This window comes from Penicillium atrosanguineum, assembly GCF_028827265.1.
Source record: "Penicillium atrosanguineum strain IBT 20685 chromosome Unknown utg000002l_segment0_segment0, whole genome shotgun sequence".
NCBI classification, from domain to species: domain Eukaryota; kingdom Fungi; phylum Ascomycota; class Eurotiomycetes; order Eurotiales; family Aspergillaceae; genus Penicillium; species Penicillium atrosanguineum.
In genome coordinates, this window is record NW_026623134.1 from 3,275,780 (window position 1) to 3,302,530 (window position 26,751).

The following is a 26,751-nucleotide window of genomic DNA, read 5'->3' on the forward strand; positions in this document are numbered from 1 at the left end:
GACTGACACTCTCCCAGAAAGAATGGACGATCTTCTACCTCATTCTTGTAATGCTCCGGCACGTAAGTTTCTTTGATATCCCACTGGTGGGTAGATTGTGGCCACATGAGGCGATGATAACGCGCAACGAATATGCAATAGCACGGTAAACCAGGGCTGCTGGCCCACATCACTATTACCGAGAACAATTGAAAGACTATGCGTGCTGTCAAAGAAAATCATGGAGAGAATGAACAGGCGTGAGGATTTAAAGCAGATATCTCTTCAAGTTTCCAATTCAACCACTCACTATACTTCTTTCTAACGTCACCAACTGAATCATTTTCGAAAATGGCGTCTTCCATAAGCAAACAAGCAGAGCTGAAGTCGATCTCGCTGGCCGGCCTTCTGGAGGGCAACATCGATGCCGTGAACAATCTCGTGTCTGCCTGTAAAGAAAACGGATTCTTTTATCTCGATTTCCGTGATGATTCCACTTGCAAGACATTGAAGGACGTCGAAGACCTTGTCGTCGTTGGAAACAAAGTGTTCAAGCTACCGTTGGAAGAAAAGGAGAGGTATAGCACTGAGAAACACCTGCCATCAAGGCTTCAGGGGTGTGTTCACTCCTTCCCTTTGCAATTTCTGTGAGGCTAAAGTAAAAGTCTAGATACAAACGGGCCGGCTGTTCAGTTGGACCATTTGCTGAGAAGAAGGATGGCTATGAGAGCTTCTCGGTATATCCCACTCATTCCTCCCAACCGCAGGTTATCTAACTTAACATGTAGATTCACAACAACGGCATCTTTGGCCAGGACACTTTGCAACTCCCGCAGGCCTTTGAAGAAAACCTACAGCTGGTGACGACCTTCATGAACGAAGTGCACAACTACACCGAGCGGATTCTGTCGATCCTATCAAAAGCCCTTGATCTTCCTTCTGACTTGAAAGACTGCCATCACAAAGATAAGCCCTCGTCCGCCAACATGGCCATGCTCAAATACCTCCCTTGGAGTAGCAGCGATGAGAAAGTCGGGAACATGGCACATACCGACATGGGGACGTTGACTGTTGTTTTCACTCAGTCTGAAGGGTTGCAGGCGTTACTGCCTGGAAGTTCGGGGACGGATGAGTGGTCGTACATCCCACCCCACCCCGGGCATGCTGTGGTCAATGTGGGCGATTCGCTACGCTTTCTGTCCAAGGGGGCTCTGACCTCGTCTCTGCACCGTGTTGTGCCGCCTCCGCCCCATTCGCCCGGCAAGGATAAGTTTTCGTGCATCTACTTCCTGCGGCCGGAGTTCGAAGCCAAGTTTACGGACCATGCTGGGAAAGAGATTAATAGCGTGGAGTGGCATAATAAGAAGTATGCTCTGTTTCGGGAGGCAAGTCTTGATGCGAAGCAGCATGGGGCGATGTTGACGGGGCGCAACGGGTATCTTGGGGCATCTGCTCAGAATGTCTAGTAGTGAGTTGGCTATTCTACATTGTTGTTGGCTATTAATCAAGTGTCAATTCATGTTCAATATATCGGCTTTCGAGTGAAACTTGCAGTAAAGTTCTGATCAAATACAAGCCCTGAGGATATAGCGCTTTAGAATCGGAACAGCATGGTCATGGTTTTATTGTCCGCTATGGGAGGAAATTCGTATTTTGTAGATGACCTTAAGGACTCATGCTAATTCGCAGCAAATCCACCGTATAATGAATCCTGATACCACTCAAAGAATGGTGTCAAGGAGGCACTAAGCCCCGGACTGAGCAAAACTCCTGAATACGTAGATTGGCTCAAATCAACTACTTCCATTAGCGTACAGAATTTGAACACGAAGAAAGATCATGCGTACTATTGTTGAGAGATTCACCATATGCAACTGCACAACCATCTGCTATAGACCTGCTTGGATTTGTGCTGGTAGAATGACCGCCGGGGCGGTGGTCAACTGAGTATTCCGTTGCCAGCGTGGGGTTTCCGTCGGTACTGGCTGCCAGCGACCTTGGGGGCGTAGGGTTTTGCCTGGGATGACCAGCAAGGGCAAGAGGGGCCGGTGGTGTACTCGAGCCCGACATCAACCGTGATAATTTGCGAAGACTCTGAGTTGTCTCTCCTAAATTGGGTAGGTATAAGCATCGTGATGTATCACCCCAAGGACTGAAGAGCTTGCCAACATCCTTCCGCTTCCTACTTGTCATTGCCCTCAAAGTCGTTGCCATGTGATTGCCCAATTCTGATAGTTCTAAGCTTTTCACGAGCTCATCGATGCCCTGGCTTTTAAGTCTGAGGGCGGCTGCGTGCATTCGCTCTTTGGTGCATCTGGATGTGTACCTGGATCGACTTGCTAAGCTTGCGTTGCTCGGGGTGAGTCTTAAGTTGCTTGGAGGGGGAAGGCATACGCTGAGTGAGGCACATCTAGAGGCAATGCGATGAGATATCCCAAGTCTGTTGTTCTACTACTGAACAGTCCAGCCCACTCATGATATTTGCAGCCCTGATCAACCCAGTTCAAGCACTTATTCGCGGTCTTCTGGTTCTGGAACCGCTTGGGGAAGTCTTGGCAGAGCTTGTTCGCCAATGCAGTGCGCATGTCCCTGATCCAGTATGTGCCCGTATGGAACCCGGCCTCAACAACGTGCCAATAAATGTTATAACATTCAAATCTATGGTAGATCTTCATACGGTCGCGCATGTCAGCATTCTCCTCCTTGGTGGCTATCGCGGCTTCCCAGCCTTGCCCGGTTGGGAAGGCCGCTTTTGCTTCTCTGATTGCACGCAAGAATTCTCCGCGATCTGTCTTACAGTCCTGAAAGAGCCGTTTCATCATTGGTGCGAATTTGAGTGTGCCAAAGGTGTCATCTTCGGTTGAAACATGGAGGGTCGTCGTTTCTCCTGCAGTCGGCAGTGTTGTACTGGTAGCTGGAGTTGTTGTAATGGTATTTTGATCAAAATTCGAACAGGCAGTGGTGCTCTGGCTACTAGTATCGAACTCTTCTGGCCTCGAGCTACCAATGGACATATCTTGCTGGTCTCTATCTCTTCCAGAAATCGAAGAGAAGGCACGATGGTCTTCGAGCGACCTTTGTTGACGGTCGCATGTAGCATGCAAAATAGGAAGAGACTGCTGTTCTTGGACAGGGTCATTGGATGCCCTTGCAGATGCCATTTTCGCCACCGAAGGCGCATTGTCTCGCCTTACAGCTGAAGAAGGGCAGGTGATAGTCTGGCTCTATCATTTCGAGCTAGAGTTAGAGTCCAAGATAGGGAACTGATACAGAGGAAAGAAGGAGCACTGACCCAATTGTGGTCTAACAATAAGCCGAGCAGGCGATCTAAAGCTGCGCTCTCCCTCGCTGGAAGAAGCTCCAGGCATTTCGATACTTGATCAGCCGAGATGTTGGTCTCGTTCGCCCTGTAGAATCTAGCGAGTTGGACAAGCAGGTCTTGTAGCTCTGTTTCCGAGCTCATCCTGAGAACTTGAGAAACCCCAGCTCCACAGTCGTTATCGCCATCTGTTAAATTGATTGCAAAGTTCCTCACAATCCCTCCAGCCAGCCACCGATGTTCCCCCAAGAGGACGATCGGTGATTATCTGAGGAGGTGGCGCAAGGCAAAAGACAGATCTCGTGTGTCTGATGAATCACCTTCATCTATGTCTGTACGCAGGCAGTACTCATCACTTCGTAAACCCACTTATGCATGAATCTGGAGCAAAATCATGAGTATGTGGGGCCTTCAACCGTCGATGGCTGAAGATAGGCTCGGCCAGAAGCTGCAGGCTGAGGCCGATCACTTGGATGCTCAGATCTGCTTCCACGTCTCCTATTCCTCTCAGCACGTTTCTCTAGTGCTCAACCGGCCCTGGGCGAGGGTCCGGTAATATATGTAATTTACGAAAGTGGCCGGTTAGACGGTGACCCCTCCGAAGTGTTGGTGCCCCCTCCCCTCCGGCCCGCCCCGGGAGCCCTTAATTACATAATGTACTGCTAGTGTGCCCGATGAATATTCAGTATTTCCACACTAGTGTTGTCGTGATTTGCATGATGGGTTTACGGGCATTTACATGCGGTACGGTCCATATTGGATACTACCGGTTAGGGCGGTGAAAGAGACAGGAAGTTACTCATTTAAAACATCACGTTTACACAAGTTGTATGAGAACAATACGACATCATTACGGTACTCCTTTGACCCTCTACAATATATACGATAAAGAGCTTGATTATCTGTCTTCGCTACTCTGCCTGACTTCAACAATGGTCCGTAAGGCCCTCAACAACCTTGATAAACCCACTTCCAGCTTATAATGTACGTTCTATAGTATTGTCATCATCACACTCTCAAGTACTTAATTGGATATGCACGTACTAGTCCGTACTGTAATGACCACGTTCCGACATAATTTCTTTGCATTCAGTGTGCAGCCCTATTTATAAACCTTTTACTCCTTTTAAACTATTGTAAGATTTATTTGGTCAGCACAAGTATTTAAAATCTTATTGATATCTTGCTCAGTTTATCGCCGTTTGTTTAATCATGGCTATCACCAAACACCTGCCCAGCTTTGACATCGAGGCGGTTCGGAACCAATTTCCGGGCCTTGACAAAGGACTCATCTGCCTGAACAATGGCTCTGGTGCTCTTGTGTACAAAGGCGCCATTGAGAGGTAAGTTCTTCCCTTTATTATGATACAGAATGAATGTTGTATTAATTGACAATCAACAATACATAGTATTGTTCGTACCATGTCTGCACCTCATATGAATCTGCGAGGTCTGGACTCAAAAAGCTTGGTGGACGTAAAGGAGCGTACTGCCCAATACGCGAAGCTCGCTTCATTTATGAATGCTGACCCGGATGAAATTGGTAAGAGATCCCTTCTATAGTGAAAGTTTCTTACAGCCCTTGACGGCGGCTGATCACCTCTTACTAGCCTTTGGACCTTCCACGACGGGCCTTTCAAGAAATCTTGCCGCCGCTCTCCGTCCAAATCTCAATGCAGACTCAGAGATCATAGTATCTGTTCTCTGCCATGAGGCCGGCGTAACGGCGTGGGTTGCCTTGGCAAAGAGCCTGGGGATCTCCATCAAGTGGTGGATGCCAGCCGGAGGGATGGGAAATAACAGAGATCCTAAGCTCGACCTAGAAACACTTCGACCTCTCCTCTCCCCCAAGACCCGCCTTGTATGCTGTGGACATGTTTCAAACATTACCGGAACCATCGAGCCTATCAAAGAGATTGTAGACCTTGTCCACAAAATCCCTGACGCGTTGATCTCCGTGGATGGAGTGGCATGGGCTCCTCATCGCCCAATCGACGTGAAAGACCTGGGCGTTGACTTCTACATTTTTAGTTGGTACAAGGTATTTGGCCCTCATATTGCACAGGTCTATGCTCGCCGGGGCGTTCAGAAGCGCTACCTGACCAGTCTCAATCACTACTTCTTTGACCCTACCGCTTTACACGTGAGACTGGGCTTGGGGAACAGCTGCATTGAGCTCGAACATGCTGTTACCCCGATTATCAGTTATCTCGTCGACCAGGTTGGTTGGGATTCTCTCATCATGCACGAGCAAGTCATTACAGCAGAGATTCTCGGCTACTTGACGGCGCATCCAGACCTTTACACCGTGTATGGATCGCAGTCAGCAAACCCGGACGTCCGGGTTTCCTTGATCAGCTTTACAGCGAATGGACTTGCGTCTGACAAAGTGGCAGAGATGATTCATGAAACCTCCAGCTTTCGGCTAATCACTGGTGATTGTTGGTCTCCTCGTACTGTTAATGATGTTCTTGGACTGCCGGATTTTGGTATCATTCGGACAAGCTTGGTCCATTATAATACTGTGGGTGAGATGAAGGCCTTTATACAAACATTGGATCAGGTAGTACGTACCTTGATGCAATGACTGTCACCTCGGTGCAATGACTGTTAGCTTTTATGATGTACATATGCAAATCAAAGCATGGACATCGGTAGACAGTAAGCAAGGTATAAAACTAACAGATCTATGTAGGTACAACCCACTGTCCATTGCTCACTAGACGACTTCAGTAACTAAAATCCCATCCTAGTAGACTTCGTTAGCCATTTCTGTCACTCGGAAGAAATTAAAATATTACAACATACCTTCCAAAACTGGTATCAAAGTCAGGCAAAACCGTCCGGTATACTAGATCTGTATTCGACCTTCAAGGTCCAACCGCAGACGTGGAAATCTTCACAATTTCCCCCTTCGGTTCCGGACTCGCCTGCACCCAGTCAAAATACTCCGGATTACCAGGATTGATCGTATTATCAGCGATAAACATAAAGTGCCCTGGTGTCAAGATATCTAATTCGTCAATCAGCCACCACAGATCCGGCAAATACGCCTCCTTGCAATGGTAGATCAGAATAAAATCGATCTGCTTAATCTCTTTCCGGTCTCAATTCGGCTCCTCCAGTACCTCAGTACGCGAGCAGACATGAATCCGAACATGATCGCGCAGTCTGGCCAGGTCAACAAGCTGGTTTGCCACCACCGCCAGTTATGGGCTTTCATCAATGCTTAGGTATTCACCTGCCACCATGAGCGACGACAGATTCACTAAATAAAATGACTGAATAGCCAATGCAGGTGTCTAGCTCCATCATCGAAGAGGGCCGGCACTCAGAGATCAGTTTCTTGATGAAGGGGCGTTGACTGGACCAATGGTCATCATTGGAGTTTGTTGAACTGATTCGTGTAGTCATCAATGGCTGAGATGACTTTTATTGGACTTGCACGCACTTATTTAAGATCTGGCCGGGAGTAGATGTAATGGAGGAGATCAATCTCGAGGCCATCCTATCTTCGATATCATGAATACGGTGGGAAATCAATTTAAAGTGACTAGTCATAACATACTAAAGCAATTCGGGTGCTTGGCGGGGCGCGCGACTTGGTAATTATTGTGCATGAAGCCAGGACTTACTAGACTGTTTGAAGGCCAATAGATGGAAAAGTAGTCCAAATTTATAGTTGTCCTTTCACCATTTATTTGAATTTAGTGGTACATATTTTATCCTTGCTTCCCGCCACACTGGGGGGGGGGGGGGGGGGGAAGTGAGAAAGCCCGTGGCTGTATGGCGACTTGCATCATGACCTCATGTCATCTCCACCTCAAGCATAAATAGAACTCGATCGGAAGAGGGGCCCGATGTTTCTTGGAAGATAACAACATTCTTCCTCTCTATGGGGTTGTCACTTCAACTTGTTTCACTATGACCGTCACTCAGGACGTGCCCCCGGCACCGAATGTCCACGGCCAGAAAACATGTCTCAGGGAACCGCTAAAGCTGAAGGGTCTCCTGGACAACTACAAGTCTTTCAACGTCACACCCACAATCGGAACAGAGTTTCCAGACGCCAACGTGGTAGATTGGATGAAAGCTGCAAACAAAGATGAGCTCCTCCGCGACTTGGCTGTCACCAGTAAGCATACACATCTTTCGTTTAATAGCAATATAGCGTATAGCTAATGAGAGGCAGTCTCTCGTCGAGGCGTTGTTTTCTTTCGTGCCCAAAATGACCTTACTGACGAGCTTCAGAAAGAGTTGGCCCAACGTCTAGGTGTTCTCACAGGCAAACCAGACTCCTCAAGACTGCACATCCACCCTCTGACCTACCACAACCTTGACAAGGATCCAGAACTTAACGTTATCACGACCGACCAAGCTGCAAATCCTGCAGAAGACCTTTGGAAAAACAGACCCGCCGACATCAGAAACAGCTGGCATACGGATACCAGCTACGAGCCTAATCCCGCCGACTACTCGATCTTGAAGCTCATCAAGCTGCCCGAAACTGGCGGAGGTATTTATTATCTGCCACAATGATCTATATGATACGCATCCTGATAGTTAGCATGCAGACACCATGTGGGCTTCATCCTGCGAAATTTACGACAAGATCTCCCCCGCCTACCGCTGTTTCCTCGAAGGCCTAACCGCCACCTTCTCCCAGTCCAGACTCCCCGCTTCCGCTGCTGCAAAGGGCTTTGAGCTCTATTCTAAGCCTCGTGGGTCCCCAAATAACGTCGGCACTTCCCTTCGTACCATCCACCCAGTTGTTCGCACCAACCCGGTTACCGGGTGGAAGAGTCTTTTTGCCGTGGGAAACCACGTCGAACATATCAACGATGTGACCCCTGGCGAAAGCAAGCGGCTGCACGACTGGTTCCTGCAGATGATCGTGGAAGAGCATGATGCTCAGCTGAGGCATCGGTGGGAAAATCAGTATGATATCGGTCAGTACTTACTTTACTAGGTCCTTCATCCCATCTCGTACAACTTGCACGTATGGATCTAACACTAATCATGCACGCAGCTATCTGGGATAACCGCACCGTCTACCACACTGCCCTTTTCGATTTCGCTGGCTTAGGTGCTCGGACCGGTCATCGGGCGGTTGGCATCGGCGAGAAACCTTACTTCGACCCGAACAGCAAGACCCGGCGCGAGGCACTTGCTGAGGAAGGAGTGGGCTGCTAGTTCTAAGTAATTAGCCAGCAATTGTTTTGTTTTTCTGCCGAGCAGAGCCTATCTATTTCGTGAAGGATGTTCATCTTTCTGTTTGAATGAATCTGAATTTATCGAAGAGGAAACTTGTTTCGCAATATACAACATGCAGATCCACTGGTAAACCGTAGTATGACACTGGCCTCGTCGGATTATCCTAATGGGCATGACCGTTTACTGTTGACCATTTGAAACGTAGATTTAACATAGCTCCATTTTTAGCCCATACTTCTTAAACGTACTATTCGAGCCAGGAAGCAGACTGCCCATGAACTTCCGGAATCCGAGGGTGCGAGTATCTCTCCTGCTAGAAACTCGGTTGGGAGCGGATTAATGCCTTGCCAAATAGCTAGCTTGAATTTCATTTATGCAGTGCCTTTTGTCAATCAATTTCCCTGAGACAGCTCTCCATTGCCATAGTGGTGTGTACTGTTAATGGATATGCGCCGCAGGATGCATGGTGTTTGATGCAGGGTCTCACGTTTCGTTTGTCATTATTCCTGGCTTTGGCCATTTCTCATGTGCTTCAATATAATACAATAGTACACTTGTAGGAAAAATAACGGTCTTTACCGTTGGGAACACGGGGGCTTAGCCGGAAGAGAAGCTCTCAGTACATACTTAATGCCAGGTGTTATACCGCCTTCAGGGAAACGATATCACAACGACTTCCTTTAGGTGGCTAGATCAACCGTTGAAAATATGTCGGGACTACGCGAGTGTCACAGGACACAGAGATCAATGCCTCAAGGCCGGCGTAATTTAGGCAGGGACAATATTACCCAAAAATTCTAAGAAGATACTCCCAGATTCGAGAGCATCATGATGAGTCCGCTTATGTTTTTGTAAGCTCCAGTGAGCATACAGTGCTCGGTTATCAATTTCAGCATACCCATGTTACTATATTTTGCTCGAGATGAGATTTGAACTTACAACCTAATCAGCTTCAACGATTCGCTCTACCAATTCTGCTTCTCAAGCGTACAAAAATATATAAACTTGATTGTGTATCAATGGTTTCGAAGCCCTGCTCTGGCCATATCGATATCACGAAAAGCATTATGGCCTACACCCTGGAGCTCTTAACGTAAAACGTCTTTGCTTAGGTCGAGATATTCTGCCAACTAATACAGCCGCCAAAGCCTCCTCGTGCGCCCCACAAGTAATGAGCCTTCAAAATTCCATGGGTCAAGTGTCATCTTGTCAGTCCTTCCAAGCTCCAAAGAGGAGTCCAACAAACGGACGCCACTATCCCCCCTCAGGGGACAGATGCAGTACCAGGACAACGCGATACACAAATGTGTAGAAAGTGTCACTCATGAAGTATTTGGACCATGTCTAAAATCAACGCGACTCCGACTCAATATATCGCTTCATCTTTTGTTGTCTTTCTGCTCTGATGTCCATTTTTGAAATTATTTTTGGCCACTTTTCTGGTTGTCAAAGAAAGGTGCGGAGGTTCATTGGCAGTACTCTAACTAGCTTTCCACTTATTTGAAGAGGCTCTACTGTAAAAGACTGACGACTAGTGCGTCAGCGATACCTCTACTCCCTGTTCTATCTTCTCGAGAATTTGACAAGGTTACTTGACCCCCAGCCCTTCAGGCCGGTGACATGAAATCTCAACCTCTTCGGCATTGTGATGGTGGCATTGAACTATGTGAACCATTCTAGGGAAAAATATTCCCCTACTGCAATATAACCTAGGATAACTGGGCTGTAACAAAGGTTAATGCCCGTGATCCGTACTCGTTTATATAGCCCGCGTGAGTTGCGGCGTTATTGCCGTTGCAGCAGTACGGATCGCCAGCGTCACAGTACGACTGGATCTTACTAGCTGACGGGCATGAAAAGCCGGCGGGGCGTGCGTCAAACTGAATTCCAATTATCAGACTCAACTTTCAAGAACGGGTAGGTAGGGAGCAAAAGACTTACACCTCCTGCAGCGCAAGTTCCAACATCGTACGGCAAGCCAGCCTTGAACAGTGGGTCACCCATGAAGATGGCTGCCTTTACCATATTTACGGCCGAAGAAGACAACGGGATCGCCGTGTCAGTGTATCCCTGGTTGGGCACACCACCGCCACACAAAGCTGCGTCTATGATTTCACCACCCTATAATAGGAATCAAGTCACGTCAGAAAATTTCACTTTCAATGTAAGCGGCTATCTAATAGCTGACCTGGGAGTATCCAACTAAAATAAGCTTTGTCTGGGGGCATTTCGAGTTGAAGGAGTTGACAGCTGACGCGACAGCTTGGATGCCTTGAGAAACTGAGCTAGAATAGCTGGCGCCTCCGCAGGAGGATTGTCCACCGCATGCAGGGTAGCTGATGGCCTCGGACGTGGAGCCTGGATAAGCACTCAGAACCTCATTGACAATTGTGATGGTTAAACCGTAACCCGGAGGCACAGTGGTCCCGCGAGCACCGAAGACATGGACGCCAGGGCAGCTTTGACGCTTCTCAAGGTCGACGTCAAGTGGAATAGCCAGACTGCTACTGACAAGTAAGGATAGCGCGACAAGATTGGAAAGCATTTTTTCTATAAGAAAATTCAAACGATGCAATATGCTATCGCAGTGCTGGTATTGTGGTGAATTTAATGCGATTCTTGAGTAACGGAGGCGGTCACTTAAATAATCAACGAGTCTCGGAGTACAAAGCCGTTCCTTGTTTCCGCAGAGCTCTATTATCAGGATACGAAGCGTAATCCTCTGGCCCGAAGACAGAGACTTGCCTAATGTCGAGGCAAGTGTGAGGTTTCAAGGACGATGTGTCAAGTTTAGCCGGAGGATTAGCAGCATCAAAATTAGCCTGAAACGGTTGACGTTTCGGCGCGTGCCGGCCAAGATGTTTTAGTATAGATGGCCGGCCTGTTTCAGGCTATTGTTATCTTATGTGACGCAAAACTATGCCAATTTTCGAAATCCCCCGCATTATTTCGAGTAATGAATTCGCAGATCCTCCCGATTGGGCAGCCGAAATTTTCCGATCCGGATGATCTGGTGGAGACGAATCATGATTTGCTGGTTATGATTCAACCTAACGACTTTTTTGCACTAGGTACGGGGCATATAGATCCCGCTCCTCTAAATATGAAGCTTGAGGATTTGCCGAAAGGGAGACCCACAAAGGAACGTGGGCCTGATATCAGGTCGGCTATTAGTCAACTCAAGCACAAAATGCGCCCTTGCAGAGCAGAGCCGAATTCTGTGAATAATAATTGGATGAAGTCATTCAAGTCTTTGTTATTAAGAGAAAGAAAGTGGAAGAAGGAACGTGCCACATCTACGTGAAAAAGGTTGTTCGTTACCTATGTATCTGTATTTCAACGTTAAAAACAGAGCCATGTTCGCTGAAACATGTGTTTGACTAATACATGCATCACAACCTAAAGAGGAAATATGCTTCTTTTTTAGACTTTGAAGAGTCCGTAGGGCCGTGACAAAAACGATTGGTTTTGTTGCCGAAATTAAAGTTGAATAATTCCCTGAGTACATGTAAAACTCTTTGACGTCGCTTTGGCTACATGCGCTACTTTCTAGACGAGAATGGTTTTACCCTGGAATTGCAAGTTCTCCGGCGGACGATGATCCCTTGGCGAGTCATTTGTTGGAGCCTAGCTTCTCTGCTTCAACCATCGTCGTGTGACGGAATAGAAATCATGCAGGGCTATGAACTTGATCCAGGCAGGGCTCTCCACATCGTTGCATTAGCACGCGTGACACAAGTGAAGGGAAATGTGCCAAAACTCGGGTGACAATTGCATTAGTGCGGCGCAGAATAAGGGTCATTTACTAATATGTCCGAAAGCCACTTACGTTTGAGATGCCAAGCAAAGCGCAGGCTAATCCAGGTACTGTTTTAAGGTCATTAACTTGGGGGATGACCCTGATGTCCAAATTGTAGACTTATTATCAACATAATAGGGGTTGGGACTAGGAAGAAGGAAGGAGAAAAAGAGAGAGATATAGATTCTGGAGATAGAAGCTATGGATATAGATCTATCATGGAGGCTAAGGCAAGGGATGCGGTGAATAGGGACAGAATCCCTCATTCACAGCGAACAGGGATAACTGGGCACTTTTCAAGCGGAAAATAAGTCAAGTCCAAACTTATCCCCGGAGCCAAAGGGGAGTTCTGTAGAGTGACTGGCGTAACGGCCTCGAGCGATCGTGCGAGTTCCTTGGATATAGATCGGTACAGGCGAACGTTCCCACTACTGAGGCTCGACTTCAAGAGATACTTATTGGGCTCGGTCACGGACCAGGCGTATCCGTCCTTGGCTCGTGGCTGGAGACGGATCTGGTTGGGAGCGACGACGAGACCAAGTCGCAAATCTGGGGTTGTCAGCCTCACCAGTCGACTGGATTCAATTTGGACTTACGGATGTGCGCCGCTAAAGCTTCTCGGCATTTGGTTCTCTCCAATGCGCGCTTTTCGCTGCTTGACATAGCCATTGTAATCATCGGACGGTGAAAGACAAGTGTCGTTCTTTTATTCCTGGATAGACTCATATAGGATAAATCACTAACACTATCAAATCTCACCGTTCAAACGTTGAAGGCACCGAGAGACAAATAGTCTCAAGCCGCGTAAATCATGTCGCACGTTCTCGGGATACATAGGGGGTATCATGCCCACACTGTACGAGTATCCCATGATGTCCTCAATTGCTACACAGAATATGGCCTTTTTTCCCTGCCAGACAGGGCGCAAAAGCAACGGCAACGCTACTAACACTGTGCCTCTGCTGGAACCGGCCGATGAGAAAACCCGTCGCAACGGTACAAGCAGCAACCGGGCGCCCGGAAAGAAATCGATACGACCGCGACGCGATCAGGCGCAAACCACTCTTTCATTGCTGCTGTTGCATAATTCCGTGAGTTCGGAGGCATGGTGGACTCCTTGGAGGGCGTCCACAACAAGAACCTCAGCGCGCAAAGAGCACCGGCGAAATTGGTTGCGACGGCTGCGCCCCTAGGCCCATCGGCAATGTGCCCTTCGCAGAGGAAGCTGAAAGGTGAGTAGACGGTTCTTTGACGGGCGCGTATACGTGTCCTTGAAGAAAGAGTATAAGTGTACTTCTAGATTTGAGCACGCTCGAGGGCTCTGTCATCTACAAAGACATCGGAATAAGAATTGAGCTTTCAAAAACAAAAGAAGAAAGAGATAAGCAGAGGTTCAACTTCCAATCAGGAATTGGAATTTCCATGTTCCAATATTAGCTAGCGCCCAACTTGGCAGGGTGTGAAGGGTCACGGTCGCATCCCAGGTCGCATGCTTCACCGACACTCTCTTCTCGCACAACACGATCAGGTGGCGACGATGCTTGAAGAGGCCTCCCCATTACTTGGTGGACAGCAGAAAGCGACGCCGAAGTGGGTATCAATCTACTGGCTGTCCACCGTCGTCTTTTGCCTGTCCACTGCGGGGTCCATTCTCAATGTTCCTCTAACGCAACTCATCGAGGACAACATTTGCAGTCGATATGCTCAACAAGGCACTCCAACTGAAAGGCACTGCAAAACTGATGATATACAGTCCGAGTTAGCCTATCTCAATGGCAACCTCTCCCTCGTGGAGGCAGTAGTCGGTATAGATCGCCCTAGTATCGACATTTGCAGGAAGACTTCCGATCTGACTTATTACCTAAGGTCTTTTTGTTGCATTTCCATTTGGTGTCTTGGCCGATAGGTGAGAGCGATATTCGAATTCACTTATAGGGGACTAGGAACTTACTTCGCAGAGTTGGGCGAAAACCCGTTATGATTCTATCGGTAATAGGAGCTTCACTTGCCTTAGCCTGGGAATTAGCTGTTATAGCGTTTCCAAAGATAGTTCGAGTCCAGGCAATTTTGGCTGGTCCGCTGTTTACGGTAGTTGGGGGTGGAAATACAGTGCTCCTCGCTAATCTGTACTCGATCGCATCGGATTTGGTGACTCAATCAGACAGGTACCCTCTTAAGGACACTAATTTCACTAAACTGTGAGTTAACTAATATAATTATAAGGGCATCCGCTTTCTTCCTGATGGCATTTTCTAGCCTAGCGGGAGCCTCTCTTGGCCCAGCGCTTTCCGTAAAGCTTATGGAAACATTCTCTCCTTGGGTTGCAGCCTTCGCCAGTTTCTTTGTCAACCTGATCGCTTTGATTCCGCTATTTTTTATACCCGAAACACTATCTATATTAAAGCCGGCTTCTACCACCGCCAACGATAATATCGGTTCGGAAGAATCACATCCCAACACGTTTAAGTTCTGTCTATCTCAGTCCTTTCAACTCCTCATCGTTTCCTTTGCGTCGCTTAAGTCTTACTCCATAATCCTCGTCTTGGCCACATTTCTCACGGTTGCACCCGAGATTCTGGGCACTTCTCAGTTCATGGCCCAGTACATAAGCAAGCGATTTGGTTTATCACTCGCTAGAACGGGCTATCTACTGACTCTCCGTGGAGTCATTCACATGGTCGTCCTCCTGTTCATACTTCCTTTGCTCTCCAAGCTGCTTTTGCAATATCGCAATCCAGCCGTCAAGGATCTAATACTCGCACGTGCATCGGTTGCCTTTGCCGCTGTCGGGGCACTTTGCATGGCGGCACCACAGATAGGGATGGTAATGGTCGGGCTGGCAGTGCATAGTTTAGGGTCGGGTCTGACCGCGCTGTGTCGGTCACTAGCAACAAGCTATGTGGCACCGCAGGACACGTCTAAACTGAACACGGCCATTGGTATAGTTGAAACAACAGGCTCGCTGTTGGCTGGGCCTGCCCTTGCCTGGTTGTTTGAGACGGGAATGAGGTTGGGAGGTATGTCACTTGGGTTGCCTTATTTTGGTCTTGCAGGGTCGTTCGTCTTCTGCCTAATAGATCTATTGTTTGTCCAGATCCCTTCCTCGGAAGGGGCGAGTGCCAGTGACTAGTTTACGAAAAAGTCCGGACAATGTGCTAGAGTTCAATTCCAGATGGATCAAACTTTTCACTGTCCATGATGGTCCCCATGACTCAGCCCATCTGACCTCTGTAAACTCCCCGGCATCTTCAGTGAATGGTCCTTGGCATGTTCCATCCCAGTACCTTTCCCTTTCAATGCTTTTGAAGTCCTCTCCAAGGACCATTGTAGCAATGCCTCAAAGTCACGACATGTATGTGTCGTGCGAAAATCGGGACCGAATGTTTGGGCACTTTGGTACCAAGTGAGTGGGACTGGGGTGATGTCGGAGTTGCACATGACGGCTTGCCGGATGTAGTCGAGACAGTGTTCTAAAATGATCAATTCAGGACTCAAAGTACCCACGGGATGCTCACGCTTACCAACATGAAGCATTTCGGTAGATGCTGACTGCTCGGGTTTGTAGTATTCGGGATATAAGGCCTTCCGGATCTTGTTCTGCATCGGAACCAAGATTAGTTCTCGTCAAGTATCCCGTTGATAGATTTGATCACACCAGGCAATGAATTTGATGGATTACATCAAGACCCGTAAGCCAGTACCCGTCGAATAGCAAGGTTTTATCTCTCACGGTGTCGGATTCCGAACCCTCGAGTAGGATAATCGATCCTTGCAGTTTAGCAGGTCAGATCTGCGTGAGATAATTCAGTTGAGTTCCTACCTGATTCCACTCGATCCCAAAGAGCGTCTATCTCAGGAGTGGGATTTCCCACCCATTTCTTTTCACCAGGAGTAAACTCTATTACCAAGTTCCCAGTTTCATTGTATGCGAGGGCTCCGCTGAATCTCATTTCCTGTTCCTTCAATTGTTCTGATGCCGATTCTATAAACCAATAGCATAATTAGTTCAAGCGTACGTTCGCAGTCTTATTTGTATTGAGCATCACCCACCCAGATCTGTCTTTCGCCACCTGCAAGCTGGTGCACAGGCTGGCCCATTGTCCGATAGAGAGACAATGTATAGGATCACAGTAAGACATGCGAAGAAAAATGTAGATAAAATCCAAGGCCAGTGGTAGAGTAAATACTCCTGAATCAATTGGCGCTTGAGGACATTGTGTGTTGGGGCTTTTTCATTCTCTGTCTCCTCATCCGAGGATGGAAGGCGGACCCATAAAGGGCGGGGAGATTTCAACCACAACTTAATATCTTGAAAGTTGAGTGCCATTTTAGTACATCTGCACAGCTTGAGTCTAAGATCAAGCAAAGAGATACGTGTTGATAGGTAGAAGAACTGTGACAAGAGAGTGTAGAAGACCTGTTTGCCAACGGCTTCGGGATCTGAGCTTTTTACTCAGGTAGCCAGCCTGCCCAAGCAAATACCCCGAAGAGTTGGGATTAATTTCCGTCTTTGTGCCGGTATGAGGCAAATTGCATAAGAGAGGGGAAAGCGACGCATCGGGTTCTGATGATCCACAGGGAGCCTCGGCCATCTGCACGTACTTTAGGTCACAACTATGGCGGCCCCAAATTTGATTTTCTTACAAGCCATACAATTTAGGCTTGGTGGAAAATTTCATTCAGTTCATGTCGAGCCCAGATGCAGGGCTTAGTGCATGCAGCAATTCGATGTAACGCTGCCAACGTACTTAGGTAGACGTCTTTGGTGCTTGTGGGGTCATTTTGCGTGAACGCTCAAGCGTTGGCGGCGATGGGAAGCAATAAATTCATGTCTAAACTCTAGGTAGTATTCAACTCTCGTATCTCTCGCCAAGCAATCTACATGAAGTTAAATATGCACGCTTGACCGAGGTCACACGAGCTAATGAGGCTGAAGACCCTTGTACCCATGCTTGTGCGCACTACGCTGTTTAGCCCAATCTTTGATCTTCCAAAAGTTTCGACATGTGTGCTCCACCTGAAAGTCATTCAGAGGACGATCTTCTTTCTCAGCCCACAGGACGGGGATTGGCGTCACATCAACGTTGCACATCAGTGCCTGACGTAGATGGTCAAGGCAATGGTCTAGGTGAGAAATTCAGCCTAGTGAAGCCTTCGTTATAGTATAAGAACTTACGTATATGTGTCGTGTATTCGGGCTCTGGATCATGTCTGGTATAGTAATCTGGGCGCAAAGCTTGACGGAGTAGGTTCTTTATGCGACGAAGTTTTTCATTAGATGCTTTCCGGTCAAGCAAAGGCTACAAACAGGTGCATACTTACCAGGCAATGTAGCTGATGAAAGACATCTAGACTTACAATCGACCAACCTCCCGGTTTCTCAAAAGTCTTTCCGTATATTGACTTGGCTTCCTCCCCGCGAAGATCCACCCCGTCGGCTGTCGCTCAGTCACCAATTATAAGTTGTTTCATTCAGGAACCGGTTGTTTTCACTGGTTCACCTACGATGTATCAGAGTATTCCAGAGATTGTCTAGCTCTTCACTCGGCTCGCCGGTATATTTTGGTGCATCGGGGTTCCAATATGTAGAAATGAGATTACTCTTATTATCGAACTGGAGCGTGCCACTGAAACGGACTTTCGTGACTTCGATTGCAGGCTGCACAGACCCTAGAAAATAATCAGCTTTGATCATGAAGACTGAACTGTCAATTCGCTCACTCACATAGCTCCGTGGAAACAACATCAGATAGGCCCTCGCAATGGTGTCCTCTATGCCCTGAGATGTACATTGAAACAAAAATGGATAGAATCCATACCACGGCAAACAAGAGATGTGTCAACCACCGGACGTAATATTGCCTCGAGGTGTTTCGAGACGAATTGTGTCGTTTTTCTCCCGAGATGAAACCATCTTCTTCAGATGCCCTGATACCAATCGAATCCTCATGTTCTTCTCCGTTCAAATAGGATAGCACCGGATCATTTCCATGCCGAATTTGAAACATGATGCTACTTGTAGTTAGGTGGACAGAGAGAAGAGTAATAGGTAGCTTTGAACGAGACTTAAGAAGAGAAAGAAGAGACAATTTCGCAAATCAGGAGAAGCAAAAGGGGGGTATTCAATCTCTCCTCGAGAGCCCAAGTAAGCATGCCATACTTTGGAGGCCTTTCCTTGGCTAATGCTACCCCCGCTCAAGGCAGAGGTATAAATGGCATTATTTTGACCCCGGTCAATATACTTCGGTCAATGTAGACCGCTACGAGGATGTTGAGATGAGCAATTGCCACACAGGGGTTGCGTCAGGCATACCATCAACCAGCTAACTCACCCTGCCTGAGCGTTGCCGATCACAACCTCGGAGTGTTCTTTGCCTCTGGTTCGCAGCGTGACACAATTTTCCCGTCTTGAATTCCCCATCTCGTTGGCTGAGACTTGCATATACGCTTGCATCGAGCCCCGCCCAGGGAGATGCATCTTCACCTCACGAGAGGGGCACTTAATCTAGCAGTTCCTGTCAGCATATCGATGATGACTTGCACAACCTTGTCCCCATGGGCCTCTGCGCTATTATCACTTTCTGTGTTAGGCCAAAAGCGACAAACAGTTGAGTGTGCGGGGCTTGGTTGATTGCACCGGTTGTTGATCAGCAGTAAGCCCAAGCCATTCGATATTAGTAGTTAAAGCAGCCCGTATTCTATAAAGGCAGATGGGCAACCAGCAACCACTTGAGAAAATATAAAGTGTCTAAATCTCAATCCCATAAATTCCAACTTCCTCAAATCTTCATTAGGTCAGACATATTCTGATAGCCTGACAAGATGCATCTCAAGCTCATTGCCCTCACTGCTTCTCTTGTCGCCAGTCTTAGTCTGGCTGCGCCTGTCGAATGTACTATCCATGCTTTTTATTTCGTTCTTGCTGCGGCTCTTTGCATTGCTGATGAAGATATTCACAGATTCAGTTCAGGTTGCAGACGCGGATTCAACCGTTGGACAGGCTTTCTACGACAAATACAAGGAGGCACACAAGCGTGGGGAGGCCGAGGAGGATTCAGCTGTGGGCCAGGCTTTCTACGGAAAATATACGGAGCAGCGCAAGCGTGAGGATGCAAAGGAGGATTCAGCTGTAGGCCAGGCGTTCTACGGAAAATACAAGGAGGAGCGCAAGCGTGAGGATGCAGAGGAGGATTCAGCTGTGGGTCAGGCTTTCTACGGAAAATACACTGAGACCCCCTAGCCTGCGGCTTAAATTCTAGGGTGCGGGATCATCCGCAAGGGTCTCTGATCATCAATTCCTAGATTTGTTTGGCGGGGTTCATCAACGTTTCATTGCAGCCCCTGGGAGCAATATAGGAATTTTTTCTACTTAGTTTTTAGTCCATGTTAACTTTAGCAAGAAAGCATTCAACATGTTCTTCTAAAGTTGTTATTCTTTTTTTTTCCTCGGGGGTCTTACCTTTCGGCCTGAAATCACTTGAATTCCTTCAGTGTTGCAAAATACCTCTTTGCCTCTACGCTACATGTTCCTTTTTCCTAGAAAACAGTTTACGTTTCAAGGCTAGGTATAAATTTAAGGTCTGAGCTCATTTTCTCCTATCGAGCCAGCCTTGTTCAGTTGGCCGCGTTCGAGCATCAGAATATGCGGGTGAAAGCGAACGGTCACATGAACTTAATAATATCCTGTTACATCGACCTGGAGCAATCCGGAACACCAATGCCCCGGCGGGGCATTCTGCACAGTCGAATCTAAGTGAGACTTGGCAAAAGACCCGCCACTGATAGAGTAAAGAGGAGGCGAACTTTTGGGGGCCATGGATACAACATAACCAAATTGACCAGGGTATACACATATGCATATGCCGTCGATATAGGAATGATTGGCTGTCAAGATGTGCCCCGTATACAGCTCTGGGTCTGGACTCGGGGTGCTGTCGGATCTCCGGCGGCGAACCTCAGGTTCCTGTGCCAAGAGCCTTCGATTGGTCGTCACGGCCTTGGCACATTTGGGTCTTTGTGTAAACCCCAGGATACCGAATGACCACATAAAATGTGAATGAGATCATGATTGCCTATATACATGCCAACTGACAGATCTCGCTCACAAAGTACAATATTTCGTCAATATTGTTGCAATAACCGGACTTATAACCATCAAATTCACTATGTATCTTATCGGCCAATCGGAGACTCTCTCCCCAAGTTTATATTGTTAATCTACTATAAAATCGAGACGAAAATTATCAAAACTAGCCAGAACTGAGCTAGTGAGTTGTGCCAGATAAAGGTGCTTAGCTCCCACCTTGGACCTCTCCTTAATATAACCTCTCTAGCAGGCTACTTTTTTGTCCCCAATACTTAGCGGGCTACACCTGCATCGTAACACTAGCACAGAGCCCGCATTTATCAGGGTCTCAAAAGACAAACTGCGAGCTGTTTGTAAGACGATAACAAAGCTGCAGATCACTGTGCAAAGGGTCCTGGGGCAGCAGCTGATCATTTTCGGAGTCGTCAAATGCACCATTTTTCGTAGATGAGAGCAACTTCCTTGCTAATTCTTACCGGACCTCCATCAGCTCTCTCAATTCAACGTTCTATTCTCCCTTTCCCTGCCCGCACTCTGGTCTCGCCATGTTTTTGACGCGGGCCACGGGCACATGCGACGATGACCAATTTGGGCCTATCGTCACTGCAGCGGACTGTCGCGGAGGATTCGACTTCACTGTCATTTTCGAGGCCGGTATCCTGAGCCTCGTTCCGGCCGTTTGTTTTCTCCTTGTGGCATCTATTCATCTGCCCCACTTGCTCAGACAGCCTCGGAAGGTGCTCTCTTCGACAGTCCGAGTGGTCACACTGGTGAGTAATCCCCTCTTCCCACTACCTATGTGTGGTCTCAATACGGGGACGACCAAGTATTAAGATTTATCTTAAACTAGAGTGTCTCTGTGATTTTTGCAGCTATTCAAGTTGCATTGCTTGTGCTTGTTGCGAAAAACCACCCCGTTGGAGGGCGCACACTGCTTGCAAGTGCCGTTCTCGACCTATTATCGGCGCTGGGAGTTATACTGCTTCTTGACCTAGAGCACGTCCGGTCAATTCGGCCATCTTTCCTTGTCTCTGCGAATCTGTTCATCACACTGTTCTTTGACCTTGCGCGTGTGCGCACAGCGTGGCTGCTACCGGAAAATAAGGTCTACTCTGCTTTTCTTTCTACTTCTTTGGCCATCAAATTAGTTCTTTTATTGCTAGCTAGCGTTGAAAAGCAAAAATGGCTTCTAACTACCGAGAAGTATTATTCCACTGAGAGCGTGAGTGGGCCTTTCACCCGAGGCTTATTTACCTGGCTGAATGGGCTGCTGTGGAGAGGGCACTTAGCGTCACTGGCTGAAGGTGATCTCCCTGCCGTTCACGAGAAGCTATTGTCTTCGCGGTTGTCTGTCCGATTTGCAGATGCGTGGGTCTGCTCCAACAAGGCTGGACAAAATGCGTTACTTTGGGCAGTGATCAAGTGCCTCCGCTGGGAAATGGTAGCGATCGCCTTCCCGCGGCTTTGCGTAGTGGGATTTAGTATTGCGCAGCCATTCCTCATTGGAAAAGTGGTCAGTGTCTTACAACGGACTGACTCTTTCTCACTCGACACCAGCTATGGCTTAATTGGAGCCACTGCAATCGTCTTTGTCGGGATTGCTGTAAGCTTGTTGTCATCTCGTCGCACTGCTGGAGGTAACACTGACATTGCCTTATAGGTTTCTAGAGCTTCTTATGAGCACCTGGGATACCGTGCTACAACTATGATCCGAGGAGGTCTGATGAGTCTTGTGTTCCAGCATATGATGGATCTGCCACTGGGCAGCACAGACGAATCCAGTGCAATGTCGCTTATAGGCTCTGACATAGAAATGCTTGCCGAATATTTTTATTCGGTCGTCTGTGAGACTTGGGCAAACGCGCTCCAGTTAGCACTGGCTACGTGGTTGCTAAAAACCCAGGTCGGTGCGGTTTGCATTGCTCCGATTTTGGTAGTGACCAGTTAGTTCTGTCCATTTCCCTGACCAGTCTCCCAGACTTCCAATCATCTGACAACATCATGTTAGTATTCACAGCTTCCTCATTTGCGATGGGCAATGCTGTTTCCACTCGGCAAAAGGAATGGCTTCGGGCCACCGAGAAGCGGATCAACTTCACAACTTCCATCCTTGGGTCTATTCGCAACGTTAAGTTTCTCGGTTTAGCCGAGATAATGAGTTCCAAGATCGAGGCATTGCGCGTGGAGGAGCTTGAGGTTTCGAAGAGGTTCCGCCGGATCCAGTCAATTCGTGTCTGCATGGGTGCGTGCTTACATTCGCCCCTATCCTAAGCCCATTGGATTACTCTGATCAGCACATGATCGTACTGATGTTCAACTCCAGTCAACTCCCCCATAATAATCGGCCAGCTTGCTACATTGGCTGCATATGCGATAGTAGCATTACTGCAGGGCTCTGGGGGCCTTGCTGTAAATCAAGCCATCTCCTCGTTGTCGCTTATTAGCTTGATGATCACACCACTAAGCTACCTCTTGTTGGCGATTCCAGACACATTTGCTTCAGTAGGATGCCTGCATAGAATACAGGAGTTCCTTAAGAGTCAGAAGCGCCGTGGTGAGAGCTTCAATCCCCAATTTTAAATTGTTTGACTGTTTTCTGGATTTCCCGGATCCTGAATCAGACTCTTAAGTTTGTCAACGAGAGCTAATAGGACCCTGAATAACACAGAGAAGAGACAGCTTCTCCGTCCATTGTTGGCTCGCTCCACATCATCCAGCAACATCTCTGGTATTGAATTGTCTCCCCTCTCACAGCTTCCACACGGCGAGAGAGATGTAGTCCTATCTCTACGGAATGTCAAATTTGGCTGGAAACCTCTTTCTATATCAGAGGGAAATGGTGTAACATTCACTCTGAATGATGCCGATTCTGGCCAACTTGTCATCCTTGTTGGTCCAGTCGGCTGCGGAAAATCTACCTTTCTCAAGGGTCTGGCAGGTGACACGCCTGTGTTGGAAGGGGAGCTCTTCGTGAAGTACCCAGACTTGGCCTTCTGTGAAGACACACCATGGCTATCAAATTCTTCAATACGGAGTAATATTGTTGGCGAATATTCATCTTCTACCTTTGATCCTGACTGGTATCGCACCGTTGTAAGCGCATGTGCGCTGGACTTCGATCTTGAGAAGATGCCGGCGAACGACAAAACACTAGTCGGCAGTAAAGGTTCTAAGCTGAGTGGAGGACAGAGACAAAGAATCGTGAGTGATGACTTATGTCTATACATCCAGAAAGATTCGGCCTCTCAATTAAATTCTGGTGTGTATAGGCCATCGCACGAGCGGTCTATGCTCGTAGACGCATCGCTTGCTTTGACGACGTTCTAGGTAGCCTGGACAATGTCACGGCCCGAATTGTATTTAAAAATGTCTTCGGCACAGCTGGGCTCCTGCGTCAGCTGGGCTGTACTGTTTTTTTGGCTACTCACACTGGTATGTATACCTTGTTTCCAGACTATTGACCTGATTAACCACATTCTAGCCCATAATTTGCCCCAGGCTGACTTGATCATGGTGTTCGGGGACAATGGTCAAGTGGCCAAGCAAGGCAGCTATGCCCAAATTCGAGACGGCATTGATGGCTTCATTCAGCTGAATGATGCTCAACTCACACAAACAGATGAGGCAGAAGAAGGCAAGAAGTCCGCAGATGTGGTGGTAGAGCCTCCGACTGCCGCTTTTAGTGCTTCTTCTTCCACATATAACAGTCGACGGACAACCGACCTTGCTGTATATAAGTATTATTTTTCTGCACTGGGTTGGTCACGAATTGCTTCGTTGCTTCTCTTCCTAGTTACAGATGCCGGTATGGGCGGATTCCGCTGTAAGTTATAATAAAATGCCCCACAGTGCGTCGTTGACAAGAACTACCCAATCGCGACGGAGATTGTGCACTCGGCAACTTGAAACTGATTCTTTCTCAGATGTCTGGGTCAGCATCTGGTCCTCCAGCAGTGACAACGATTCGCGCCTAGGCTACTGGCTTGGACTGTATGGAGCATTCTCTGTGGTCCAAGCCCTTGCGCTTGTACTTGCTGTATTGTGTGTTCAATATCCCCTTCGATCAATGTGTGCGTTCGATGAGCTCTCTAACCTAGTTATAGCTGGACATGGGTTATTATTGTCCCATTGGCCTCCAGGAACCTTCATACAACCGTGCTGAAGACTTGTATTGGGTGAGTATCTCTAAATACTCGTTGCGATAATTAGCTAATAATGGTAGTGCTCCCTTATCCTTTCTTTCTAACCTCGATACGGGAGTTCTAGTAACACGTTTCAGTCAGGACATGAGGCTAGTTGATATGATCCTGCCTCGAGGCTTCATATCTACAGGGTTCCGTCAGTGCAGCGATGAAGCTTGAAAGAAAAATGTTTGGTATGCTAACTTTGCCAACCTCTAGAGTTTTTCGGAGCTATTGCTCAGGGCGCCACTGCCATAGCCTCATTGCCCTATTTAGCAGCCGCTTTACCTATTATAATTGCAGTCCTCTATCTGATTCAGAGGTTTTATCTTCAAACATCTCGTCAGCTGCGACTACTAGAGTATGTTGCTTTTATGTGCTTTCCTAACACTAACATGCTTCATATGTTTGATTATACGATTCAGAAAACTCATGCAAATCATCTACAGAATTGAGCTCAAGAGCCCCCTTTACACCCACTTCATCGAGTCACTGGCGGGACTCACCACTATTCGTGCCTTTTCCTGGACTCATGCTACGACAAATCGAATGCTTTCTATATTAGACAGCGCCCAAAGACCATACTACCTCCTCCTGTGTATCCAACGCTGGCTGAGTCTTGTGCTGAACCTGATTGTGGCCGGCATAACATTGCTTCTGGTTGGAGCATCCGTCGTTCTTCACTCTCACTTGGACCCGGGTCTACTAGGGATTGCCCTTGTCTTGATGATGGATCTGGGACTGGTTCTATCAGAGCTGATCCAAAACTGGACATTGCTTGAAACGTCACTGGGAGCCATTTCACGCATCAAAGAATTTGCCGAGGAAACCCCTCATGAAAAGAGTAACATGGCCACTCAGACTTATGATGAAGTCTCGGAATGGCCGACAAGCGGCGAGGTCGAATTTTTAGATGCAGGAATTGCTTGGAATTTTGGTGAGACGAAACCTCTACTCAACGGCATTAATCTTCGAATTGGAGCCGGACAGAAGTTTGGCTTGTGTGGCAGAACCGGAAGGTGATAATTGTCCTCAGTGGAATTCATCCTTTTTCATTATCCAACAATTGGGCTGACAGATTACTTCGAGCTAGTGGCAAGAGTACATTGGCACTGTCCCTCCTTCGTCTCAATGAGATTGTATCCGGCCAAATCCGCATTGATGGACAAGATATTTCCTTAGTGCCCGGATCATCAATTCGACAACGCATTAGCTGTCTCAGCCAAGAACCCTTCATTTTCCCCGGTACAGTCAAGGAAAATGCCGATCCCTTGGGCAAGGTCTTGAATGCGCAGATTGTTGCTGCTCTGCAATCTGTGCGGATTTGGAGCATCCTGGCAGCAAGCCACAGTGGTACCGACGAAGAGGTGCTGGATTCAAAATTAGATGACAGCATCCTATCCCTGGGCCAGAAGCAGCTGTTCTGTCTTGCCAGAGCTCTGCTGAAGAGGAGCAAGATATTGATTTTGGATGAGCCAACAAGCAGGTACGTTTGTGTTGTTTTGACTTGTTTTTCATTCCATTCATTGTGTGGTAGCTGACGAGAAACCATGTAGCCTGGACTCTGAAACAGATGCCAAGGTACAGAATGTCATACGGGAGTCGTTCCATGGCTGCACCGTAATAATGGTGGCGCATAGAATCCACACATTGCTTGACTTCGATCAGGTTGCTGTTCTGAAAAGTGGTGAAATTGTGGAGGTCGGAAATCCTCATGATCTACTCGATAAGCCTGATGGGGAATTTTCGAAGCTGCTGAGCCTCGAGCCGTGACATCCAGAGCTCTAGGGCATTGCCTTTCGGGTTTTGCTTTTGCAACCGGGTTTCTTTTTATTCTTGCTTTTCTATTTAATTTGCGTTATCTGGTCTTGGAATACTCAAAAGATAAACATGCAATTCGCTTTTGATAGCCATCATTCGTCATTGAAATCAATTGCTTTTTCAGTCGAGTGGTTCCTCTAGTCAACATTTTTTAATAGAGTAATGTTTTCCTCATCTTGTTTATGCCATGTTTCTTACTGTTTTCATCCATCACTCTTGCGATTCATGAATCCATTACTGGCACCACAATCTACTAAGGCACGTCAAAGAAGATTCAAATTCAAAGTTTCAATAACTGGTACCTGCATCGGCAGTCTCATTGGGAATAGATATATATGAAAAAAAACGTAAC

At 47.5% G+C, this 26,751-nt stretch overlaps 12 protein-coding genes across 12 annotated transcripts; 6 read left to right on the forward strand and 6 right to left on the reverse strand.

Moving 5' to 3' along the window:
- Positions 1–330: 330 nt before the first annotated feature.
- N7443_003014 (HpcH/HpaI aldolase/citrate lyase family protein) lies at positions 331–1,445 on the forward strand (the record flags this gene model as incomplete). The annotated part of the gene is made up of 3 exons (XM_056883070.1): positions 331–596; positions 650–716; positions 768–1,445. 3 exons carry the CDS (start codon positions 331–333, stop codon positions 1,443–1,445), a joined length of 1,011 nt encoding a protein of 336 aa, XP_056744911.1.
- A 900-nt stretch (positions 1,446–2,345) lies between these two features.
- N7443_003015 (2OG-Fe(II) oxygenase family oxidoreductase) lies at positions 2,346–3,140 on the reverse strand (the record flags this gene model as incomplete). The annotated part of the gene is made up of 1 exon (XM_056883071.1): positions 2,346–3,140. The coding sequence occupies one exon, from the start codon at positions 3,138–3,140 to the stop codon at positions 2,346–2,348; it is 795 nt and encodes a 264-aa protein (XP_056744912.1).
- A 1,370-nt stretch (positions 3,141–4,510) lies between these two features.
- N7443_003016 (uncharacterized protein) lies at positions 4,511–5,885 on the forward strand (the record flags this gene model as incomplete). The annotated part of the gene is made up of 3 exons (XM_056883072.1): positions 4,511–4,641; positions 4,708–4,841; positions 4,909–5,885. The coding sequence occupies 3 exons, from the start codon at positions 4,511–4,513 to the stop codon at positions 5,883–5,885; spliced, it is 1,242 nt and encodes a 413-aa protein (XP_056744913.1).
- Positions 5,886–6,168: 283 nt separating this feature from the next.
- On the reverse strand, positions 6,169–6,521 carry N7443_003017 (aminotransferase; the record flags this gene model as incomplete). Its single annotated transcript, XM_056883073.1, has 2 exons — positions 6,169–6,393; positions 6,435–6,521. The coding sequence occupies 2 exons, from the start codon at positions 6,519–6,521 to the stop codon at positions 6,169–6,171; spliced, it is 312 nt and encodes a 103-aa protein (XP_056744914.1).
- Positions 6,522–6,535: 14 nt separating this feature from the next.
- N7443_003018 (O-methyltransferase) lies at positions 6,536–6,805 on the reverse strand (the record flags this gene model as incomplete). The annotated part of the gene is made up of 2 exons (XM_056883074.1): positions 6,536–6,695; positions 6,750–6,805. The coding sequence occupies 2 exons, from the start codon at positions 6,803–6,805 to the stop codon at positions 6,536–6,538; spliced, it is 216 nt and encodes a 71-aa protein (XP_056744915.1).
- A 417-nt stretch (positions 6,806–7,222) lies between these two features.
- On the forward strand, positions 7,223–8,491 carry N7443_003019 (TauD/TfdA dioxygenase family protein; the record flags this gene model as incomplete). The annotated part of the gene is made up of 4 exons (XM_056883075.1): positions 7,223–7,433; positions 7,491–7,814; positions 7,873–8,247; positions 8,328–8,491. The coding sequence occupies 4 exons, from the start codon at positions 7,223–7,225 to the stop codon at positions 8,489–8,491; spliced, it is 1,074 nt and encodes a 357-aa protein (XP_056744916.1).
- A 1,730-nt stretch (positions 8,492–10,221) lies between these two features.
- N7443_003020 (cutinase family protein) lies at positions 10,222–11,057 on the reverse strand (the record flags this gene model as incomplete). Its single annotated transcript, XM_056883076.1, has 3 exons — positions 10,222–10,392; positions 10,454–10,633; positions 10,701–11,057. 3 exons carry the CDS (start codon positions 11,055–11,057, stop codon positions 10,222–10,224), a joined length of 708 nt encoding a protein of 235 aa, XP_056744917.1.
- A 2,791-nt stretch (positions 11,058–13,848) lies between these two features.
- Positions 13,849–15,441, forward strand: N7443_003021 (uncharacterized protein; the record flags this gene model as incomplete). Its single annotated transcript, XM_056883077.1, has 4 exons — positions 13,849–14,116; positions 14,178–14,217; positions 14,270–14,476; positions 14,535–15,441. The coding sequence occupies 4 exons, from the start codon at positions 13,849–13,851 to the stop codon at positions 15,439–15,441; spliced, it is 1,422 nt and encodes a 473-aa protein (XP_056744918.1).
- Positions 15,442–15,497: 56 nt separating this feature from the next.
- On the reverse strand, positions 15,498–16,638 carry N7443_003022 (oxidase ustYa family protein; the record flags this gene model as incomplete). Its single annotated transcript, XM_056883078.1, has 5 exons — positions 15,498–15,781; positions 15,833–15,908; positions 15,967–16,079; positions 16,132–16,293; positions 16,362–16,638. 5 exons carry the CDS (start codon positions 16,636–16,638, stop codon positions 15,498–15,500), a joined length of 912 nt encoding a protein of 303 aa, XP_056744919.1.
- A 594-nt stretch (positions 16,639–17,232) lies between these two features.
- N7443_003023 (oxidase ustYa family protein) lies at positions 17,233–18,319 on the reverse strand (the record flags this gene model as incomplete). Its single annotated transcript, XM_056883079.1, has 5 exons — positions 17,233–17,435; positions 17,488–17,611; positions 17,670–17,749; positions 17,817–17,981; positions 18,037–18,319. The coding sequence occupies 5 exons, from the start codon at positions 18,317–18,319 to the stop codon at positions 17,233–17,235; spliced, it is 855 nt and encodes a 284-aa protein (XP_056744920.1).
- An 814-nt stretch (positions 18,320–19,133) lies between these two features.
- On the forward strand, positions 19,134–19,551 carry N7443_003024 (uncharacterized protein; the record flags this gene model as incomplete). Its single annotated transcript, XM_056883080.1, has 2 exons — positions 19,134–19,203; positions 19,271–19,551. The coding sequence occupies 2 exons, from the start codon at positions 19,134–19,136 to the stop codon at positions 19,549–19,551; spliced, it is 351 nt and encodes a 116-aa protein (XP_056744921.1).
- Positions 19,552–20,942: 1,391 nt separating this feature from the next.
- On the forward strand, positions 20,943–26,351 carry N7443_003025 (uncharacterized protein; the record flags this gene model as incomplete). The annotated part of the gene is made up of 15 exons (XM_056883081.1): positions 20,943–21,167; positions 21,248–22,000; positions 22,058–22,340; positions 22,406–22,639; positions 22,721–22,951; positions 23,066–23,598; positions 23,667–23,829; positions 23,879–24,220; positions 24,321–24,438; positions 24,501–24,572; positions 24,620–24,735; positions 24,798–24,939; positions 25,004–25,597; positions 25,672–26,064; positions 26,135–26,351. The coding sequence occupies 15 exons, from the start codon at positions 20,943–20,945 to the stop codon at positions 26,349–26,351; spliced, it is 4,416 nt and encodes a 1,471-aa protein (XP_056744922.1).
- Between the last annotated feature and the right edge of the window lie 400 nt (positions 26,352–26,751).